The sequence below is a fragment of the Schistocerca serialis genome, chromosome 5, assembly GCF_023864345.2.
Source record: "Schistocerca serialis cubense isolate TAMUIC-IGC-003099 chromosome 5, iqSchSeri2.2, whole genome shotgun sequence".
NCBI classification, from domain to species: Eukaryota; Metazoa; Arthropoda; class Insecta; order Orthoptera; family Acrididae; genus Schistocerca; species Schistocerca serialis.
Genome location: NC_064642.1, coordinates 466,409,146 through 466,426,939, shown reverse-complemented (window position 1 = coordinate 466,426,939; position 17,794 = coordinate 466,409,146). Strand labels below are relative to the sequence as shown.

The 17,794-nt window shown below is 43.9% G+C and overlaps 1 protein-coding gene across 3 annotated transcripts in view; it reads left to right on the top strand.

Annotated features, from left to right (window-relative positions):
* Positions 1-271: 271 nt before the first annotated feature.
* The window catches only part of LOC126481447 (methyl farnesoate epoxidase-like), a 248,962-nt gene continuing 231,439 nt past the window's right edge, over positions 272-17,794 (top strand). For all 3 annotated transcript variants that reach the window (XM_050105215.1, XM_050105214.1, XM_050105213.1), the window contains exon 1: positions 272-394. In XM_050105215.1, the coding sequence (XP_049961172.1) occupies positions 301-394 (94 nt within the window). In that variant the 5' untranslated portion in view covers positions 272-300. The remainder of the gene's footprint in view (positions 395-17,794) is intronic.

Sequence of the window (17,794 nt, the reverse complement as noted above, 5' to 3'; positions counted from 1 at the left end):
ACGACCTGCATTCTTTCCGCGTGAAATCTACGTCAAAGTAAATGGCTCGTGCGTCACCCGATCCGTGCTAAGAACGCTACTTTTTAATTTAATGTCATTTATTTTACTTTCTCTCTGACAGCCGGCCAAGTCCTGCATATATCACAAATTTGAACGAAACCGGTGATGAGGAGTATGCGCGGTCCCGTTGCGAGCTGAACTCCCATCCCTTCCCCTCGACTGCGACCCCTGGTAGAACGGCGGTCGGACGCGGCGTCAGTTCAGTGCTCGTCGGGCCAGTGGCCAGTGACAGGGAAAGGCATGCCTCCGCTGGCGCTGCCTCTGCTGCTCGCAGCGGTCGCCGTGGCCGTGTGGCTCTGGGGGCAGCTGCGGCGCCCTCCGGGATACCCGCCAGGTAAGGCGCCACCTGCTTAATACACAGTCGCCCCAGCACTGGCGTCAGCACGAGTTTATGCTAGAGGTGGCAAGATTCTAAAATTGCCATTGCTGATACCAGAAAATTTTCGAAATTCCTGTTGATTATTAACAAATATAACGAGCATAAATACCACTGACTAATCTCCTCAAATCGAAGAAACAGGAAACAAACTTTAAAAATCGTTGTTGAGTTTACACCGCGTATAACACTCTTTGCCTACAGAACTTCACATCTCATCATGTTGGTGTATTTGTTGGATTATCTTCATGTCTCTGGTTTTTCTTTCTTTTTTTTAAGTTGATTAACAAAAATTGGTTCAAATTGCTCTGATCACTATGGGACTTAACTGCTGAGGTCATCAGTCGCCTAGAACTTAGAACTACTTAAACCTAACTAACCTATGGACGTCACACACATCCATGCCCGAGGCAGGATTCGAACCTGCGACCGTAACGGTCGCGCGGTTCCAGACTGTAGCGCCTAGAACCGCTCGGCCACCCCGGCCGTCAGTTGACTAACATATTTTAAGAATGATAATTTCACTCTGCAGCGGAGTGTGCGCTTATATGGAACTTCCTGGCAGATTAAAACTGTGTGCCGGACCGAGGCCCGAACTCTCATTCTGGAAACATCCCCCAGGCTGTGGCTAAGCCATGTCTCCGCAATATCCTTTCTTTCAGGAGTGCTTGTTCTGCAAGGTTCGTAGGAGAGCTTCTGTAAAGTTTGGAAGGTAGGAGACGAGGTACTGGCAGAAGTGAAGCTGTGAGGACGGGGCGTGAGTCGTGCTTAGGTAGCTCAGCTGGTAGAGCACTTGACCGCGAAAGGCAAAGATCCCGAGTTCGAGTCTCGGTCCGGCACACAGTTTTAATCTGCCAGGAAGTTTTAACATACTTTAAGTTTAGTCACACGTGTTTTTAAAGGCTTCCTTTTTTGTTTCTTTGGGTAATATTACTCAGGTCAGGATTCGACGTGATGAATGTGAAAGACTTCCCAAAACAATCAAAAATAATCCAGTGGAGACAACTCTTAACGGTCGAGGAGTGAACCAATATGACAGTATATTGTGCTGTGTTGCATCCCATGGAATTTGACAAGAGCCAGTTTCTCGAAGTGTTCTCCACCTTGATTTTTAGGTCCTTTGTTTCTCTCTTTTAGGGCACAAAATGGTATTTTCTATTTCAGCTGCTCCACTTGGTTCCGTAGGTGGAGTACATATGGGCACACCTGCGTTACCCTATAGCAATGTAATGTTCTTCGGAGTCTACTTCAGTCACTCTGCGTTCGTAAAACAATGTTGCTTCCTGAAGTCGCGACGGGTCTCTTTGACCACAGACAAATGGTAAATTACTGTTGTGTTTAAGTTGTCCAGTAGTAGGAAGAGGTGGGGGTGCCCTTGGGGGAATTTTGGAGCGACGTTTTTCAAGTACATATACATCTACATGATTACTCTGCAATTCACATTTAAGTATATATGACGGTAGTATCGGTTCCCGAAAGAACAGTTACCGTGGATGACCAAGCGGCTTTGCTAGAAAAGCTGCATGGTCATCCACGGTAACTGTTCTTTCAGGAACAGATACTACCGTCATATATAATTAAAATATGGGTTCCCGGCCATTGACCTTGTGTGAACGCACACGCTATGCCCGAACTCGTACGGGACTTGGTAGATTAATCTGCCACGAGTAATGAGTATGATGGGCAAACATCTATTAGGCGCACTACGAATGTAGTGGTGTGGACATGTTGGGAATGTGGACCTCACAGCGAGCGTGCAAGGGCTAAGTCCCTGCAGACGCACTATTCTCTGTGCCCGCGGTGGCTCAGATGGATAGAGCGTCTGGCATGTAAGCAGGATATCCCGGGCTCGAGTCCCGGTCGGGGCACACATTTTCAACATGTCCCCAATGAAGTACATCAACGCCTGTTTGCAGCTAGGGTGTCCATTTAATTATCATTTCAAATTTAAGTGCTTGGCAGAGGGTTCATAGAACCACAATCATACTATCTCTCTACCATTCCACTCCCGAACAGCGCGCGGGAAAAACGAACACCTAAACCTTTCTGTTCTTTTTCTGATTTCTCTTATTTTATTTTGATGATCATTCCTACGTATGTAGGTTGGGCTCAACAACATATTTTCACATTCAGAACAGAAAGTTGGTGACTGAAATTTCGTAAATAGATCTCGCCGCGACCAAAAACGTCTTTACTTTAATGACTTCCATCCCAACTCGCGTATCATATCTGCCACACTCTCTCCCCTATTACGTGATAATACAAAACGAGCTGCCCTTTTTTGCACCCTTTCGATGTCCTCCGTCTATCCCACCTGGTAAGGATCCCACACCGCGCAGCAATATTCTAACAGAGGACGAACGAGTGTAGTGTAATCTGTCTCTTTAGTGGACTTGTTGCATCTTCTAAGTGTCCTGCCAATGAAACGCAACCTTTGGCTCGCCTTCCCCACAATTTTATCTGTGTGGTCCTTCCAACTCAAGTTGTTCGTTATTTTAACACTCAGGTACTTAGTTGAATTGACAGCCTTGAGAATTGTACTATTTATCGAGTAATCGGATTCCAACGGATTTCTTTTGGAACTCATGTGGATCACCTCACACTTTTCGCTATTTAGCGTCAACTACCACCTGCCACACCATACAGCAATCATTTCTAAATCGCTTTGCAACTGATACTGGTCTTCGGATGACCTTACTAGACGGTAAATTACAGCATCATCTGCGAACAACCTAAGAGAACTGCTCAGATTGTCACCCAGGTCATTTGTATAGATCAGGAACAGCAGCATATCTTCACGCTGGGAATAGCGGCCGGAAATTGCGGGCCAGCGTGTTAGAATGTGAGCTCGAAAAGGTGCCTGTGGGGAAGGGACAGAATGATCCGGCTGGCATAAAACCGCCTTGAATACAGGGAAACGCTGAAATTATCGCTGTCTCAAAGAAAAGACATCATTTCTCGTGAGCAGCCTGTGTGAGAAGTCGTACCTCAGATCACAGGGGGCCAAGTGCCTCCTTGCGAACACCTATGGGCCCAGAAGAGACGACGTACACGTCTTCCATATGTCGGTTCCTGGCAAATAAAGGGCGGATAATCCTTATTTCTGTACGACAGCTACAATATATCAGCCTTTCTGCATGAGATATGTAAATAGAGGCCGCGCCTTTAGCTGAACGACCCAGCCGCATGTGACTGCCATGCAGCGGCCCCGGGATTGTTCCCGGTCGGGTCGCGGCCATCGACGCCATACTATTATTTTGGCCAGGGAACAATCGGAAAAATAACAGATAGGTGCACAAATTCAACACGACCAATCGAGGTGGCTCCGAGTTCCACTTCGAGCGCAAAGCGGAAAGGTTCTTGTTTATTTCACTTGCCGCAGCATCGCTTGTGTGAGGTTCCCCTCGTTAGTACTGTTCTGTCTGCCGACTGAGTCGTAGCGCCTCCGCTCCGCCTTACAGTCTGTTTAGTGTTCGTCTACTTGCAGCGCCGCCGGCCGCTCCGCTATGGCTACCGTGGTTTCCACGTGTACTCCACGAAAAGGTACTGTGAGCTTTACTTCCGATAAAACAACGCGACACGTGCAGCTCGACTCCCTAGAAATCCACGATTGGCTTGTCGATACATTTCATGTGAACTCTGATCAGGTCAACACCGCTTACTTTGATGCAGACGAGCACGTGTTTTACGTGAAATTTATGGATCCCCTTCACCTTGATAGATTGCTGTCGCGACATGGTTCTCAAGTGCCGCTCAAGCATCGCGATAATTCCATTAGTATGGTGTCACACACAGATGCTGGAATTGACTATACCAATGTTCGGGTGTTCAACCTCCCGCCGGAAGATGATAATAACCTTCTTAAGGACATATTGATTCCTTATGGTAACGTGGAAAAAGTCCGTCGTGAATGCTGGTCTACTCAACGCAGATTACAGTGTTACAGTGGAATTCGTTCCGTGGAAATGCATATCAAACACAATATTCCTTCACATTTACAAGTGCGTGGTTACCGCATTCGTGTCATACATACTGGTCGAGAGGGAACTGCTTCCTAAGTATTGAAAGTGGACACGTTCGGTCTAATTGCCCGTGGAGGGTTTTTGTATTAAAGCCGTCATTGATGGTTGCTGATTTTGTTCCTTCCACTTCCGCCGACGGACCTACTTATGCTTCGGACCATAACGAACAAAAAGTCAATTCTGATGTGTCAATGAATTTCCGCCTTGAACTCCGCAACAAGTTCAGAATCCTATTGCCCCAAGGAGAGAACCTGTAACGGCGACAAACAAGCGACGTCGCACTCAAGATGGTGATGGTGAGGATTTGGCTGTGTCTTCTGTGCCAATCCCCTCCGCATCCATTGTGTCCCCTGCTCCTTTCTAATCTATGGTCTGTCCGTGGTACGGTGAGTGGCGAAGAAGTTATCTCCAGCATCCCTCCTGCTCGCGAAATGGCTCCTTCTGAGCTGCCTGTGTGTGGAGAGGGAGCGGAGACCCTCCCTCGTCTCTGCGTCCTCTGTTACAGTCTGCGACGATGCAATGTCTTCCTGCTCCTTCTTCTTCAGATGCCGACGGTTTCCTGAATTTGCCGACTACAGCAACTCCCGAGGAGAATCAAATTAGCGACCATGTTATCACCTGTTCCATTGGCGGTTCCACAGAATGCTTCCGCCAGGGACTGGAACTGTATTACATGACCTCTCCGAGACCTCCATCTGATGAGGCCACCATGCCACGCAGCCGACAGCGTATACAACCTGACCGTGCGGTGGCGCGTGAGGTACCTAAGAAAAAAGGTTGCGATGGTGGGGGCTCTGGTCCCCCCGATGTTTGATTCCTCTGTGGATTCCGCAATGCCGGCCGAAGTGGCCGTGCGGTTAAAGGCGCTGCAGTCTGGAACCGCAAGACCGCTACGGTCGCAGGTTCGAATCCTGCCTCGGGCATGGATGTTTGTGATGTCCTTAGGTTAGTTAGGTTTAACTAGTTCTAAGTTCTAGGGGACTAATGACCTCAGCAGTTGAGTCCCATAGTGCTCAGAGCCATTTGATTTTTGATTCCGCAATGGACTTTCACTCTCATCTGTCTACCTAATTCTGCCCGGACATTCCGTACATCCCTGTATAACTGTGATCAATGACCCAAACCTACATGTTCCTTTGTTTAAATGTTAATCGTGTGGAATCAGATCTGAGATCGCCTTCGCTGCATCAGTTCATTTATGATTCATGTGCGGACATACTCTTCTTACAGGAGGTGTTATTTAGGACTTTCTCCTTACCTGGTTTTCATGTGATCATTAATGTAGCACCCGAATTTTATACGGGACCGCCTTATTCTTTCGCGAATTCATTCCTGTTGCTGAGGTGGAAATGTTGGATTCTGCCAGGGGCATAGGTTGTCAACTTTTTAATCTTTCCTTGGTTCTTTTATATACTCCTTCTGGCACTGGAGGCGCAGTGGATCTTTCGCGTTTTTATAAAGAGGATATTGTTTATTGATTGCGTAAGGGTCCTCCGGGTATACTGTTGGTTGGTGATTTTAACTGTGTGTTGCGTCTTACAGGTCAGTCTCCAAATTTTAGTTTCTGTCGCCAATTACATGAACTGATCCGCTCTTTACACTTGCAAGGCGGCTCGATATGTAAATACCCGTCGTTAGTTAAATTTACCAACTTTACTGCGACTTCTAGTAGCCGGTTAGATAGGTTTTGCTTATCAGACTGCCTGCGCGATTGCATTCTTAATGTTGAAGTCATCTTAGTTGTGCAGTGACTACAACCCTCAATCTTGCACGGCAACCGGTCAAATTGTTTCGCACTCCGTGGATGTTAAACGTCGCTCACCTAGCTGACCCCTGTCTCGATGGCATGATGCGAGCCGTGTGGGAGCGAACTCTATGGTCCACTGGGAAGTACTCTTCCTTCCTTGACTGGTGGACACAGCTGGCAAAACCGAGGCTCAGACAAACTTTGGTACTTTTCTGTGCCGCCAAAGCGCGAGGCTTTCGGAAAACTTACGAATATTACTATTCCATCCTACGTGAACTTTATGATGGTGCGGATCACGCCCCTCTGCGAATTGCGAATGTTAGGCGTGAAAGGTAAATTTGTTGACCTTGAAAAGAATACAAATGGAAGGTTGGTGACGAAAGAACTGACTTCCCTATATCATTTGCTTCGGCGTAAGATCCGTCGCCGATGCGCTTGTATTCATTCCCTCACGACAAATAATGAACATATCGTATCGGAGCAAGCTGATCTAGTGCATGTCTTACACCAGTAGTATGTGGACATCTACGACATCGATAAGTCCAGTGCAACCTCTTGCGACCCACTAGTCAGCATCTTGGATATGGTAATTACACCCAAACATAATGAAACGCCCTTAGCTGCCTTTCAGACTCAGGAAGTTTAAAAACTTATTGTGAGATCGCCTTCTCAAAAGTGTCTGGGTCTGCATGGAATTCCCAAGGAATTTTACGTGCGCTTTTGTTTGTTGTTGGGTGCTACTTTTACATATCTCTTGAATGAAGTGTTACAGGGTAGGGTTCAAAGTGGGAAAAATTGAATAATCCCGAAACGCCCTGGACCTGCTTTCCCTGATAGCTTTCGCCCAATTACTTTGTTAAACTTTGATTATAAGACTGTGGCAAGGGCAGTTAATAGTAGGATGTCGGCTCCGATGAGGACGATTGTTGCAAAACATCAAAGATGCGTACCCGGTCGTACCATTCTTATCCCTATAGTCGAGTGTCGTGACGTGGTTTCGGTTGCTGCTGTAACGTCCGTTCCTTGTTCCCTTGATTTCCTAGACGTTGATTAGGCATTTGATAGTGTTAATCACGACTTTTTGCTTCAAATTCTGCAGGCAGTTGGTATTACTGTTGATTCAAAGCGAGTGCTCTTAAATCTGTTTACGGGTACTTCAGCTTCGGTGGTTATTAATGGCCAACTGACGCCCCGGATAATTATCCATCGGGGAGTGCCTCAAGGATGCCCGCTGTCAATGACTTTGTTTGTGTTATCTCTGGAGCCCCTACTTCGGATGCTAGCATCTCAGCTGAAAGGTTGCACGCTTTCCGGAGGAACTATAGCTGTTCGTGCTTACGTGGATGACATGATGGCTCTGCTCCGCAATTCTGCGGAGATACCTCAACTGAAGGCTGTAATCGATGATTATTGTCAGAGTTCAGGTGCACTACTCAATGAAGGTAAATGCAGGCTTCTTCCTTTGCGAGTTTTGATGAGGCCGTTGTTCCATATGCAACTGCAGTGGATCGGCATACGTATCTCGGTATCATCACTGGCGTTGTCCACTCGAAATGGCGACACTCAGCTGGAAGTCTGTTACGGAAAAAAATCAGGGAGCGGTACTAGAACATGAAAGGCGTTCTCTTATTCTGCTCCAGAGAGTACGAATACTGGATACTTACGTGTTATGCAAAGCTTATTTCGTGGCCCAAGTTTATCCGCTTCCCTAGATGATGGCGAAGAAACTACAGCAATTGTCTGGTCGTTTCTTATGGAAAAGACACGTTGTTGTTGTTGTGGTCTTCAGTCTAGAGATTGGTTTGATACAGCTTTCCATGCTACTCTATCCTGTGCAAGCTTCTTCATCTCCCAGTATCTACTGCAACCTACATCCTTCTGAATCTGTTTAGTGTATTCATCTCTTGGTCTCCCTCTACGATATTTACCCTCCACGCAGCCCTCCAATACTAAATTGGTGATCCCTTGATGCCTCAGAACATGTCCTACCAACCGATCCCTTCTTCTAGTCAAGTTGTGCCACACATTTCTCTTCTCCCCAATTCTGTTCAATACCTTCTCATTAGTTATGTGATCTACCTATCTAATCTTCAGCATTCTTGTGTAGCACCACTATTCGAAAGCTTCTATTCTCTTCTTGTCTAAACTATTTATCGTCCACGTTTCACTTTCATACATGGCTACACTCCATACAAATACTTTCAGAAACGACTTCCGGACACTTAAATCTATACTCGATGTTAAAGAAATTCTCCTCTTCAGAAACGCTTTCCTTGCCATTGCCAGTCTACATTTTATATCCTCTCCACTTCGACCATCATCAGTTATTTTGCTCCCCAAATAGCAAAACTCATTTACTACTTTAAGCGTCTCATTTCCTAATCTAATTCCCGCAGCATCACCAGACTTAATTCGACTACATTCCATTATCCTCGTTTTGCTTTTGTTGGTATTCATCTTATATCCTCCTTTCAACACACTGTCCATTCCGTTCAGCTGCTCTTCCAGGTCCTTTACTGTCTCTGACGGAATTACAATGTCATCGGCGAGCCTCAAAGTTTTTATTTCGTCTCCATGGATTTTAATTCCTACTTCAAATTTTTCTTTTATTTCCTTTACTGCTCGCTCAATATACAGATGAAATAACATCGGGGATAGGCTACAACCCTGTCTCACTCCCTACCCAATCACTGCTTCCCTTTCATGCCCCTAGACTCTTATAACTGCCATCTGGTTTCTGTACAAATCGTAAATACACTTTCGCTCCCTGTATTTTACCCCGGCCACCTTCATAATTTGAAAGAGAGTATTCCAGTCAACATTGTCCAAATCTTTCTCTAAGTTTACAAATGCTAGAAACGTAGGTTTGCGTTTCCTTAATCTATTTTCTAAGATAAGCCGTAGAGTCAGTATTGCCTCATGTGTTGCAACATTTCTACGGAATGCAAACTGATCGTCCCCGATGTCGGCTTCTAGCAGTTTTTCCATTCGTCTGTAAAGAATTCGTGTTAGTATTTTGCAGCTGTGGCTTATTAAACTGATAGTTCGGTAATTTTCACATCTGTCAACAGCTGCTATATTTGGGATTGGAATTATTATATTCTTCTTGAAGTCTGAGGGTATTTCTCCTGTCTCATACATCTTGCTCACCAGATGGTAGAGTTTTGTCAGGGCTGGCTCTCCCAAGGCTATCAGTACTTCTAATGGAATGTTGTCTACTCCCGGGGCCTTGTTTCGGCCTATGTGTTTCAGTGCTCTGTCAAACTCTTCACACAGTATCATATCTCCCATTTTATCTTCATCTACATCTTCTGCGATTTCCATAATATTGTGCTCAAGAACATCACCCTTGAATAGACCCTATATATACTCCTTCCACCTTTCTGCTTTCCCTTCTTTGCTTAGAACTGGGTTTCCATCTGAGCTCTTGATATTCATGCAAGTGGTTCTGTTTCCTCCAAAACTCTTTATAATTTTCCTATAGGCAGTATCTATCTTATCCCTAGTGATATACACCTCTACATACTTACACTTGTCCTTGGAAAAGACATATCTTTCGCTGCCGGTATGAGTTGGTCACGAAGCCTCGTTCCTTTGGGGGCTGGGTCTGGCTGACATACGTAGCAACACGCATATGCTGTATGTGCGATGTACTGTTTTGATGATGGCTCACCAAATTCGCACATTCAGGTCTCGTTTATATCACCGTGTTCATCCTGCTAGTCTTAAACCCCCTATTGATATTTGTCGCATAAATTGAAGGGCTTATTTCAATAGTGGCACAAGTCAATTTTTGTTCATTTTGAGATACAAAGTCCTAAAGTTAAATGAGTACTGAAAAATCTGCGGTTGAGGCACCAGAAATATTCAAGTATATCGCTTCTTGCTAGTGATGAACCTTTCTTTCTGTTTGTTTGGAGCATTACTTTCAGAAGCATTATAGACTGAAAAGTGGAGGTAACGGACTTGTACCACTATTGTAATAAGTCCTTCAGTTATAAATAGAAACACATTCGTGACTTCTATCTTGCGGTGTGCTATTTAAGGGCTGACAGTTTATGGAGACCCGTCCTCACCATGAAATTCCTACACTCGTTGGAAAGCAGTCCCTTGCCCGCACCTCATTGAAAGAGAATAGCTGCAAACAAGCTGGACGACGGTTTGGTTCAATATCAGTCTTCCGATTTTCCCGATGCGCGTAGCGTCCTCTTGGTATAAGGTAGTAAGTAACTTGATTACAACGAAAGAGCGACTTTTCCGTATTTGGCTCAGCAACACCGATTTATGCAGTCGTTGTACGTCTACAGATACGATACGACATCGCTTTATTTGTGGAGGTCATATGGGAAATTGGTCTTGGATTAGGACGAAATTGGCCTTCCTTACTCGATCTTCTGAGACTTAATACAGTACGGACATCATATTGCGCCCAGATTCTTCCTTCTTTCCACGGTCAAGAACCCATACCGTTATGTGGTTGCTGGGACATTCGTTCATTATGTTGTAGAAGGCGAGGGGGAAGATCACATGAACTTCATGCAGTACATGACCACTGCCTACTGTTGCTAATGCCTGTATACCGAGACCTCTTCGCCAACATGTTGAATCTTGTTTTCCATCGGCAAGGTGTTGGTTAATTTCATTTTTCTGGTTATAGGTGTCTTATTGTTATGTATGTTTCCCGTCTGATTTGCTTCGGCTTGTCCTCTCCTAGTTTACCTGTTGGTTTTGTTTTGTATTTTGACTCAGTATCGCTCCATTTCTATTGTAAAATGTGTACAGATGAAGTATATGTACACATAGGCGTATACAATCCTTGAAATGAGCTTGGAATTTTTCTTAGTTTGCTATTTCGAATATAATCTGATCTCCTTGTCCTTCTTCCTTTAGATTCTATATAAAAAATATCACAAACATTTTAAAAACTAAATAAATACAACAAAAAATAAAAAAAAGCTTATAAAAAATTGTTTATACATATAATGAGAGCTTGGTGGTGCCTTTTCGGCTATGTCCTCTTTTTTTCGTTTCTCCTTTTATTATTCTTTTGTTATCATAATAAATTGTTTCTCCCATATGTAGCTTATATTACATGATGATCTGACCATGTCTATTGAAGTTTCATGATAGTACCAATTACGCTGATAATAGAAAAAGAATGGTTAACACTCTGGACTCTCATTCGCGAAGACGACGGTTCAAAACGCCATCCAGCCGCCGAGATGAAGGTTCTCCGTGACTCACGCAAGTTACTCCAGGCAAATGGCTCGACGGTTTCTGTGAGAGAGTACCGCCGATTTCCTTCTCAATCCTGAGTCATTCAGAGTCCTTGCTCCGTCTTTAACGACCTCGATGTGAACGAGACGAAAATTGTGATACTTCCTGAGGTATTATTGAGGAGAAGAAGTATCTCTCAAAGAAGCGATATGGGTGAAGGAAATACCATTCGAAAGAAAAATAGTTCACTTTATTCCACAAACGATATATTCCAAATATTTGATGCAGGGCGATATGTTAGTTTATTGCGTTTTCTTATATTTCAGAAACGTGTGCAACACAATGCCACTATGTCATTTACCGGCGTGGTGCAGTAACTTTGCTTATTTTTCCAATTGTTTCTGGTATACGTGTTAAAATCGAGAAAAGAAGGAAACGTATTTTAAAGTGAAATCGTGACTGTAATATTTGTCTTGAGTAGTTAGGTACGATTCGCAGTGCCGTGCCTTTGTTGTGAAGAAAAACGGCTCTGAGCACTATGGGACTTAACATCTGTGGTCATCAGTCCCCTAGAACTTAGAACTACTTAAACCTAACTAACCGAAGGACATCACATACATCTGTGCCCGAGGCAGGATTCGAATCTGCGACCGTAACAATCGCGCGGTTCCGGACTGCGCGCCTGGAACCGCTAGACCACCGCGGCCGGCTGTTGTGAAGAGGAGCGATGCAATTTGCCTTCGGTCATGCATGCATGTCCGAAGAAACAGGTACTGAGGCAACTTCAGCTGTCATGAAATGTATTCGCAGTTGCGAATACGAACAACCATAAGGTGTGTAAAGGAACTGGGGGTCCGGATTTCCCGCTTTACTCGAGCGGTCGCCTTAACCGCTTTGGCTATCCCTGCACGACCCACGGTCGAACCCAAACCTCCATACCTCGTCTTTCCTGCATAAAAACTGGTACTGGTACACATATTATGTAATTTCCACAAAGGGAAGCTCATTTCAATTGAAAGCTGCTGTCTAGTATCGGCGGATGAATACGAAAAAAAAGTGTGTGAAATCTTATGGGACTTAACTGCTAACGTCATCAGTCCCCAAGCTTACACACTATTTAACCTAAATATTCCTAAGAACAAACACACACACTCATGTCCGAGGGAAGACTCGAACCTCCGCCGGGACCAGCCGCACAGTACATGGCTGCAGCGCCTAGACCGCTCGGCTAATCCCACGCAGGTAAATACGATATTGCTATGCGTGTGTCCTAACAGAAATTCGGGTTCGAGTCCAGATCCGGCACAAATTTTCACTGTCATCATTCTATTGGTTGTTCGTATTCGTAATTGCGAATACAGTTCATGTATTTAATAGTTTGCATCACACTTAGAAATCTTTTCATCCAGATTTCTTTTCCCGAGGCCCTTATTTGTGTCACCAAACTTAATTCTGTTTACAAGTACCAATAAAGACGGTGCAACAAGTGTTTCTTGCTAAACGGTAGTCTGGTAACAATTTTTTTTTTTTTTCAAAGCAGAAAGCCAACCTTCCGCTGAACTGCCAGGTGATACCGTTCACAGGTGCATTCTGTACTCTAACGCGACGTTCGGTTATAATTCGTCTCAAGGTACTTAGAGTAACTCGTCTAGTTTTTTTCCCTTGCGGAAGCAAAAATAGCTTCAATTCAGCTAATAGCTGTCAAGCCAAACGAGGGCAACTAGGAACCAAAGCAATGTCAGCATTTGGCCCATGCCACATCAAGAATTTCTCGTACGAGTCTATGTGAAGCTGAGACGTTTTGCTCACAAGAATCATACTGTATCGCGAACTTCAGTTTGGAATACGTTTCAGCCGCTGCGCAGTTCCGATGGAACACTGTGATACACCTGTTATCCGTACCGCAGCAGAACTGTACCTGCAGGTAGCCACAAATATGTGCGCTCTTCTGACAGTGTGTCATTCCTGTTGCATAATGGTCCTAGGCTGGGGTGATACAGGGTGACAATTATCGAACTATATGAAATAAAATCATCATAACTTCCGAACGGTTTGCGTTCAAACTGCACGGTTGGCCGCGGGGCAGCATGGGAATTTGGTTTAGCGACGAAACCCACTTTCATTTGGATGGGTTCGTCAATAAGCAAAATTGGTGCATCCGGGGGACTGAGAATCCGCAATTCGCTATGGAGAAATCTCTTCTCCCTCCATAATTCACTCTGTGGTGTGCAATGTACAGCCATGGAATAATCTGTGTGATATTCCTTGACGGCACGGTGATTACCGAACGGTACGTGGAGGTGTTGGAAGTTGGTATCATCTCCAATTTGCAGAGAGACCCTAATTTCTACAAGACGTGGTTCATGCAAGACAAGCATATTGAACCCATCGAAACGGGAAAGTTTTTTATGTCCTGGAGGAGCACTTCGGGGACTGCATTCTGGATCTGGAGCATCCAGAGGCCACTGGCATGGGCCTCGATTGACCGCCATATTCTCCGGATCTGAACGCATGCGACTCCTTTTTCTGGGACTGTATTAAAGACATGGTGTACAGTAATAACCCCAGAAACATTGCTGAGATGAAAATAGCCTTCAGGAGGTCATCGACAGCATCGATGTTCCGACACTTCAGCTGGTCATGCACGAGTCTGTGCCACATCATCGCTGTTGATAGAAGGCATATTCAACGTGTCATAACCTAAATACGAGTATCTGTAGTGACGTTTGCATGGTAAATAAAGTGTGTACACGCCTTGGCAGTGATCATGGAAAGATAGGGTAGAAAAAAAACCGGGCACCGGACTGGCACGTGGCACTAGCTAGAGGGAAGACCGTCGTGTTTGGCGTATGGCTGCGCTGCATCGTAATCCGTCTGCGGGAGCAATTCGAGCAGCAGATGACACAACAGTGACACAATGAACTGTTACAAATCGGCTATTTAAAGGACAGCTTCAAACCAGACGCCCCGAAGCGTGCATGCCATTCACCCCAATTGAGTACCAGGAAACTCTTGTAGCTGTAGATGTAGGGAACATGCAGCAGTCCTCAGAAGTTAGGAGGCCTATGTCAGTTGCAAAGTCTAACAGGAAGAAGAAGGTTCTGCTGCTTGGTAATTCGCACGGTAGAGGTGTGGGCCAGCAATTGCAGGAAGTGTTGGGGAGTGATTACCAGGTCACCAGCATTGTGAAGCCTAGTGCAGGGTTGGCTCAGGTGACTGACAGCATAGTGGAGTTATATAGGAAATTTACGGAGTAACAGGTAGTAATATTGGGTTGTGCAGGAAACAGTCTTGATAGGGACGGGGATTATCATGTTGGTGATGACCTGGTAAAGATAGCTACTCAAACTGTTGGCATTAATTTGGTGCAACTGTTTCACCATCATGATCGGCCTCATCTTAATGCGGCTGTTAGGCGCGTTAACATGGGCTGGAGAAGGTGCTGATGACAGAGGGCATGGGTCACATATCAGTGGTGCCAGTTGGGTCTATCAGTAGATCGCGTTTCACTAGGCATGGCCTGCACCTCAGTAGGTACGGGAAAAGGGGGGCGGGGGGGCTGCAAAGCTTATAGTTGACAGTGTACTAGGTGGTGGTGAGATCACTCAAGGAAAAACTCCTGTAGTAATTGGTGTTAGAGCTGCACCATTTTTAGATTGAAGTCAGCTGATTGGTATACCTGCCTAAAGAAAGTCCCTATAGCTATGGGCTCACCTTCAGAATTAGCATATTTCATCAGAATATAAGAGGTATTAGAGATAAAATTAGTGATCTGCTTATAGATGTTGACTCTGAAATTATTGGTGTGTGAGAGCACCACTTCAATAATTTGACAGTTCAGAGGCTTCCTTTACCAGGATACAGATTAGCTGTCTGTGTTTCAAGGAGTTCCTTGCGGGGTGGGGGAGTGGGTATGTACGTAAAAAAGAGTATTCCATTTGAGTCCAGAGACTTATCACGGAACTTCACTACCAGATGGGCATTCATGACCTTTCAGAACATGATGCACAAATTTTAACACTAAATGGCTTTTCTACTCAAAAAAATGTCACGTACAATTACAAACTATGTAGGAAAGTTAATCCAACATCAATAGAGAGCTTTTAAACCTTGTCAAGGAACAAGGGTGGCAGGATGTTTATAGTGCCAATAACATAGATGATAAATATAATGCTTTCCTTAACACATTTCTCAAGCACTTTGAGAGTTGTTTTCCATTAGAACGTTCTAAAAAGGATATCCTGTAGAACAAAGCGGGAATTATATCAAAATGTTAGAAACAGTCACAATCAAACTACAGTAGCCCATTACAAACGGTGCTGTAAGGTGCTTAAAAATGTTGGTAGGAAGGCAAAGAGTATGTGGTATGCAAGTAGAATAGCTACTTCACAGGATAAAATTAAAACCATATGGTGTCTTATCAGCAGCACAAGTTCGACGATATAAAGTCAGTTCGTACTAAAAGTATTTCTGTTACTGATAAATCAGATATATGTACAGTATTTAAGAAATATTTTCTGAACATTGCTGGTGAATTAAATAAAATTATTAGTTTCTACAGGGAATCATATAACTTTCTTGGCAAATGCCTTTCCGAGATTGAATGTCTGAAATACAGACAAGGGATAGATTGAGTCAATAATTAAATCACTGAAGACTAAGGACTCTCATGAATATGATGGAGTGCCTAGCAGAATATAAAGTACTGCGCTGCACATGTTAGCCCTGTATTTAGCAATACTTGTAATTTTTCCTTTGGGAATGTTCAGTTTCCTGGACGATTAATGTACTCAGTAGTAAAGCCGCTTCATAAAATGGAAGAAAGGAATGATGTAGACAATTTTAGACCTATTTCTATGCCATCAGAGTTTGCTAAAGTTATTGGAAAGGTTGTTTATGTAACGATAATTGACCATTTTATATCACATGATTTGCTATCAAATGTACAGTTCGGATTTTGGAGGCGTTTAACAACAGAAAATGCTATACTGTCTGTTCTCTGTGAGGTAGAGGACGGGTTAAACAAAAGATTTCGAACACTAGGTTTTTGTTTGTTTGTTTGTTTTAACTAAGGCGTTTGATCCTGTTGATCACAAAATATTTCTCTGTAAGTTGGACCATTACAGAATATGGGGAGTAGCTCACAATTGGTTCACCTCTTACTTTAGCAACAGACAGCAGAAGATCATTATTCACAATGTTGAGAATGGCTGCGATTTGAGGTCTGAGTCGGGTACTGTCAAGTGGGGGGTGCCCCAGGGATCAGTGTTGGGGCTACTCCTGTTCCTTGTTTATATAAATGATATGCCCTCTAGTATTACAGGTAACTCTAAAATATTTCTGTTTGTGGACGACCCTAGCTTAGTAGTAAAGGATGTTGTGTGCATCATTGGCTCAGTTCGAAATTGTGCAGTTGATGACCTAAGTTCATGGCTTGTAAAAAATAAACTAACGCTAAATCACAGTAAGACTCAGTTTTTATAGTTTCTAACACACAATTCAACAAATCCTGACCTTTTAATTTCACAGAATGGGCACATGATTAGTGAAACTGAACTGTTCAAAGTTCTAGGTGTTCAGATAGATAGTAAACTGTCGTGGAAAGCCCACGTTCAGGATCTTGTTCAGAGACTTAATGCGGCCACTTTTGCTGTTTGAACGGTATCTGAAGTGAGTGATCGTTCGACACGAAAATTAGTCTACTTTGATTATTTTCGTTCGCTTATGTCGTATGGTACTATATATTGGGGTGACGCTTCCCACTGTAAAAGGATATTTTTGGCTCAGAAACGGGAGTTTCGAGCAATAAGTGGTGTAAGTTCACGAACATCTTGTCGACCCCTGTTCACGAGTCTGGGTATTTTGACGTTGGCCTCTCAATATATATATTCCTTACTGTCATTTCTTGTCAACAATATTAGCTTATTCACAAGAATAAGCAACTTTTCCTTAGTTAATACTCGGCAGAAATCAAACCTGCATTTGGATCGGGCATCTTTAACTCTTGTGCAGAAAGGTGTGCAGTATGCAGCTTCATCCATTTTCAATAAGCTACCACGCGAATTCAAAAATCTTAGCAGTAAACACGCGCTTTCAGAACGAAACGGAAGAGTTTCCCCATGGGTCACTCCTTCTATTCTCTCGAGGAGTTCCTTGAAAAATTAAGCCGATTAATGTTGTATTGTTGACTGCGTTTAGTTTAACTTATGGACCGAATTTTTATCTGTTATTACTTCTATGTTGTAATTTCATTTACTGACACGTTCCATGACCTTGGAGATTTCCTCCTCAATTTCTCAATTTGGTTCTACGGAACTTGACGTGTAAATAAAAAATAAATAAAAATCACCATTTGGAGGGTGGAGTTGAGGT